This window comes from Sphaerodactylus townsendi, linkage group LG02, assembly GCF_021028975.2.
Source record: "Sphaerodactylus townsendi isolate TG3544 linkage group LG02, MPM_Stown_v2.3, whole genome shotgun sequence".
Taxonomy (NCBI): domain Eukaryota; kingdom Metazoa; phylum Chordata; class Lepidosauria; order Squamata; family Sphaerodactylidae; genus Sphaerodactylus; species Sphaerodactylus townsendi.
Window position 1 is genome coordinate 176,692,994 of NC_059426.1, and position 6,000 is coordinate 176,698,993.

Consider the following 6,000-nt stretch of genomic DNA (forward strand, 5'->3'; position numbering starts at 1 on the left):
ATCCTCTCCAGTAAAGCAGAAAAGACGGGATCAGAAAAGACAAAGAGGCCAGATATACCCTGCATACTGGTTTGCTAGGCTCTCTCCGCAAACTCTGGCACATCCAGGAGGCAACTGATCCGGCATTGCTCTGCCCACCCTTCTTGGAAAAGCAAGCCAGCGGGTTGAAGAACGGACCCCCCAAAATGAGCCAGCCACGGATGGCTGGCAGGACACCGACGTTATTTCGATCAGCAAAAAGTGTTTTTGGATGCATCAAATGAGAGCCAATGTGGTGGAATGGTTAAGAGCAGGTGCACTCCAACCTGGAGAACCAGGTCTGATTCCCCGCTCTGCCACTTGAACTGTGGAGGCTTATCTGGTGAACCAGATTAGCTTGTGCACTCCAACACATGCCAGCTGGGTGACCTCGGGCTAGTCACAGCTTTTTGGAGCTCGCTCAGCCCCACCCACCTCACAGGGTGTTTGTTGTGAGGGGGGAGGGAAAGGGGGGTATAAATCCAAATTCTTCTTCTACTACTCCTTTGACCCTTGACCCTTGCTTTTCTCAAATGGAAAGAGTCTCAAAGCGACTTACAAACACCTTCCCTACAACAGACACCTTTTGAAGGAGGTGGGGCTGAGAGAGTTCAGAGGATTGTGGTAAAAACCAACTAAGTGGTTTCTAGATCAAATCAAGCCTGAACTCTCTCTAGAAACAACGACGACTAAACGGAGGATGTCTCACTTTGCTTACGTAATCAGAAGAGTCACTGTAAAAGATAATACTAATTTCTGTTCACAATACTAGAACCAGGGGGCATACATTAAAAATGCTGGGGGAAGATTAGGACTAATAAAAGGAAACACTTCTTCACGCAACGTGTGATTGGTGTTTGGAATATGCTGCCACAGGAGGTGGTGATGGCCACTAACCTGGATAGCTTTAAAAGGGGCTTGGACAGATTATGGAGGAGAAGTCAATCTATGGCTACCAATCTTGATCCTCCCTTGATCTGAGATTGCAAATGCCTTAGCAGACCAGGTGACCAGGAGCAGCAGCAGGAGAAGGCCATTGCTTTCACATCCTGCATGTGAGCTCCCAGAGGCACCTGGTGGGCCACTGCGAGTAGAAGAGCTGGACTAGATGGACTCTGGTCTGATCCAGCAGGCTCTTTCTTATGTTCTTATAATAATGCAAGGAAAAGTTGAAAGCAGCAGGAGAGGAGGAAGATCAACATCCGATGGATGCAGTCGATAAAGGAAGCCATGGTCCTCGGTTTGCAAGACCTGGATGTTAATGATACCATTTTGGAGGATACTGATTCAGGGTCGACAGGGGTCAAAAGCGACTCGACAGCGATTAATGGTCACACAATGATTTTGCTGCACAAGTCACCTCCAAAACGGCAGGGGCAGTTCCCGAAGCTTCCGGAAGGTTCTCATCGTCACTGAGCATCACGTGAAAGCAGAACGTGTTTCCTCGGAAACCACTCAACAGTTCTACGGCATTTGCCAAGCTGCTGTTCCTAGCAGGCTAGATCCATCCTTGGCGGTTCTTGTTTCCGAAAAACACTTTTTAGAAGAAGAGTTTGCCAGCGTGTTGTAGTGGTTGAGAGCAGGTGCACTCTAATCTGGAGAACAGGGTTTGATTCCCCGCTCTGCCACTTGAGCTGTGGAGGCTTATCTGGTGAACTAGATTAGTTTGTGCCCTCCAACACATGCCAGCTGGAGAGCCAGAGTTGGACATCCCTGGTCTAGAGGTCCTTAGGAGATTCTGAGCAACAGTGGGTGGGTTACTTTCCAGGGAACCTATGGTCTAAAGGAGTTTCCCAGCAAGTAAAGGCACCAGCAGTGGCATAGTGGTTAAGAGCAGGTGCATTCTGATCTGGAGGAACTGGGTTTGATTCCCCGCTCTGCCGCCTGAGCTGTGGAGGCTTATCTGGGGAATTCAGGTTATCCTGTGCACTCCCACAAACGCCAGCTGGGTGACCTTGGGCTAGTCACAGTTCTTTGGAGCTCTCTCAGCCCACCTACCTCACAGGGTGTTTGTTGTGAGGGGGAAAGGAAAGGGAGATTGTAAACCCCTTTGAGTCTCCTAACAGGAGAGAAAGGGGGGATATAAATCCAACTCTTCTTTATACCCCAGCTTTCCCTTCCTCTCCCCACAACAGACACCTTGTGAGGTAGGTGGGGCTGAGAGAGCTCTGAAGTACTGTGTCTAGCCCAGCAGGAATGTAGGAGTGTGGAAACACATCTGGTTCACCAGATAAGCCTCTGCCCCTCAGGTGGAGGTGTGGGGAATCAAGCCCGGTTCTCCAGATTAGAATCCACCTGCTCTTAACCAGTACACCACGCTGGCTCTTTTAGATGGCTAGCGTTAGACGGCAAGAAGTAGGCGGAGCATTTTGCCAAACAGTCTTTGTCACGCAGGAGGGTTAAACCCTGTCATTGTGCTTTTTGCCGAAGCAGGACCAACCTGGTTACAGTCCAGGGGCAGAAAGGAACCGGCAATCCTTGACCGCAGTCGAGACGCAAAGCATGTTGCGGTGGCTTGTCTCTGAGAAGCTCAGCCCCGCGCAACACTCTTCCCCAGCGCAACTTCTTCATCTGATATCTGCCCTTTGCACAACTGGGGGATTTCGAGTCCCGTTTCCTCGTTTGGTTCTGCTGGTTTTGGCCAAGGAGGAAGTAGGAGGTGGCCAAGGCGGGCAAGCAAGCAGCAAAGCAAAGGGGGTGAAACTAGACCAGCAAAGCAAAGGGGGTGAAACTAGACCAATTGGCCATGCTGGCAAGGGCTGATGGGAATTGTAGTCCATAACATCTGGAGTGCCAAAGGTTCGCCACCACTGAACTAGACCTTGGAAGATGCCGTGGGGCAGCCAAGGACCAAACCGGAGACTTCAGACCGAGAGTTCTCCAGACAACTCAAGACTCTGCGTGCGTCAAATACTGTCGGTCTCAGAGGACGACCAATAGCCCTCTGCCGGCTCTCTGCTTTCTGCAACTTCTCCCATGAGCCCCAGTCTTAGGAGGAGGGCAGCCCAAATGGTCAAAGGTCTGGAATCCATGCCCTACGAGGAGAGACTTGGGGAGCTGAGGATGTTTCGTTTGGTGAAGAGAAGATTAAGGAGCGACATGATAGCCCTGTTTAGATATTTGAAGGGATGTCATGTTGGTGAGGGAGAGAGCTTGTTTTCTGCTGCAGCAGAGACTGGGACCAGGAGTGATGGGTTCAAGGTGAAGGAGAAGAGATTCCACCTAAACATCAGGGGAAAACATCCTGACTGTCAGGGCTGTTTGACAGTGGAATGCACTACCTCAGAGTGTGGTGGAGGTTTTTAAAGATGGCCATCTGTTGGGACTGCTTTGATTGCGTGTTCCTGCATTGCAGGGGTTGGACTGGATGGCCCTTGGGGTCTCTTCCAACTCTATGACCCTATGGTTCCTGGACCATTTGGTACCCCACTTGTCTTGAAGCATCTGCCCACCGCCCACTAAAGGCGGTCCAGCCCGGCAAGGAAGCCACAACGGTCACCTCTCGATGGCTGCTTGCGGGCAGCACGGGCACCAGGAGGCTCTTGCGGTCATCCTGTCTGTGGCCTTGTTGGAGATGGCCAATTGGCCACAGCATGAACAAGATGCTAGACCACAGGGGCTGATGGTCTGATTCAGTGGGGCCAGTGGGGCGCGGTGGTGAAGAGCAGCAGACTCTAATATGGAGAACTGGGTTTGACTTCCCACTCCTCCGCATAAGCAGTGGACTCCAATCTGGAGAACTGGATTTGTTTCCCTGCTCCTTCACATGAGCAGCAGACTCTAATCTGGAGAGCTGGGTTCGATTCCCCACTCTTCCGCACAGGGGCGTAACGAGGCAGCCCTGGGCAAACTGTAGCCCTGGGCAAAACCTGAGTTGGATGCCCCCCCCCCCCCCATGGGCGGCCACTCCACCATGACCAAATTTTTTTTGCACCAGGACATTGGTGCCTGCAGGGGGTGCATTTTTAGACATACCAGCACCACAATTTCAGCATATCATCAGGAGACTGTCCTTATGCTACTCTCCAAGTTTGGTGAGGTTTGGTTCAAGGAGTCCAAAGTTATGGACCCTCAAAGGGGGTGCCCCATCCCCCATTCTTTGCTAAGGAGATGGGGGCTACCCTTTTGAGGGTCCTTTAACTTTGGGACTCCCCTTGAACCAAATCTGCACCCTCAAACCTTCAGTTGCCATCATGACAGTCTCCAGATTTGATACCCTGAAATTTTGGTGCTGGGATATCAGTCTCAAGAATGCCCCTCTCCTGCAAGAACATCCCTAATATTGCCTAAGCAATCCTTTTGTTCTGCATTGAGTTTTCTGCATTGCTGTCAATGGGGTTTCAGGTTGGGGCAGCTATTTCTGAAGGCACAGTCTCAAAACTTTCAGGGTCTCATCAAGAGACTGCTCTAATGATACCCCCCTGAGTTTTTTTAGTGCAGTTTGGTTCAGGGGGGCCAAAGTTATGGACCCTCAAAACTGTAGCCCCCATCTCCTATTAGCTCCCATTGGAAACAATGGGGGATAGGGGCACCCCCTTTGGGAGTCCATAACTTTGGACTCTCTGAACCAAACCTCACCAAACTTGGGGGGTAGCATGAGGACAGTCTCCTGGTGATACGCTGAAATTTTGGTGCCGCTAGCCTAAAAACCGCGCCCCCTGCAGGCCAAAAATGGAAAACCACTAAAATACCCAAAAACGAACCCAGCATTTTGATGCCCCCCACAAGGTGATGCCCTGGGCAGCTGCCCACCTTGCCCAATGGGCATTACGCCAGTGCTTCCGCATGAGCTGTAGACTCCAATCTGGAGAACTGGATCTGTTTCCCTGCTCCTCCACATGACCAGCAGACTCTAATCTGGAGAGCCAGGTTCGATTCCCCACTCCTCGCCATGACTGGCAGACCTTAACCTAGAGAGGTGGTATTCAAAGGCATAAAGACATGGAAAAACAGTGTGGCGCAGTGACTAAAAGCCAAATATCGGCCTTGCATCAAAACGTACCAAGGGATTTGGGCCCGCGAGCACTCTCTCAGCCTAGCCTACCTCACAGGAGTGTTGTGAAGATAAGATTTGGAAGGGAGAGCCCTGGAAACACTGCAGAGAAAGGGGGTTGTGATGAAGACAAGGAAGCCGCACAGATGGTGTCCAGGTCCGAGGAGAAGCTGCGCCGCTTCCATACCATCTGGGTCCTCCTCCCATCCCAATCCACAGCGGTCCCGAAGAAGCCCTCCTCGGCCATGTTCGGAAGCAAAAGGGGCCAACACCATTCAGGTCCTGCAGGCAGACCTCCCCAAAGCCCTCCACGAAGCCTGGTCCGGCCAGCCAGCCACCCGGGGAGCCCTGTGGAACTCACCGCCACTGGAGGCCGTTCTTGCCCAGGGGCTGCAGAGGCTGCCCCCCCCCCCCCCGGCTCTGAAGCACTCCTAGCCCCGCCCTCCCCTACCAGATCCCTGCTACGGAAAAGGCCGAAGTCTGACACGGAAGACGCAGCAGCCAGGCTACACGTGTCGCCCTCTTCACACAAGACGAGGGTCTGTGTTGCGCCAGAAAGGCCGGGTTCGGGCTGGCGGCCCGCCGGGAAATGCCGGCCGCCGGTCTACCTCGCAGGGCTGTTAGGAAGCTGGGGGGGGGGAGACGGACCTGAAGCGGGGCGAGTCCTTGAGGCACTCCTCGAAGTCGACGGCGACCCTCATCGCGGCGCCTCCTGCGACCCTCTCGGCGGAGGTTGGGCGGGGCTCGGCTTTCCGGGGGGGAGGAGCGAAGGAGCGCCCCGTCAGAGCGTCCCTAGGCGATTGCCACTCCCGGCAGCCAATCGGGAGAAGGCGCCGTCGACGCCCGCCTTCGCCAGACCGCCCCCTCCCGCCAGCCAAAGGCGTGTGAGAGAGGCGGCCGCCTGGACCAATCGCCGGTTGCCTTTCTGCCCGGGGGAGGCCGTTTCTGAGAGAGGCGTCCGGCTTGTGTCACGTGGCGCCTCTCAACCT

At 53.5% G+C, this 6,000-nt stretch overlaps 1 protein-coding gene across 1 annotated transcript in view; it reads right to left on the reverse strand.

Moving 5' to 3' along the window:
• The window catches only part of ACAP2 (ArfGAP with coiled-coil, ankyrin repeat and PH domains 2), a 42,497-nt gene extending 36,726 nt beyond the window's left edge, over positions 1-5,771 (reverse strand). Inside the window, exon 1 of the mRNA XM_048486078.1 lies at positions 5,660-5,771. Coding sequence (XP_048342035.1) covers positions 5,660-5,712 — 53 coding nt within the window. The 5' untranslated portion in view covers positions 5,713-5,771. The remainder of the gene's footprint in view (positions 1-5,659) is intronic.
• Positions 5,772-6,000: the final 229 nt, after the last annotated feature.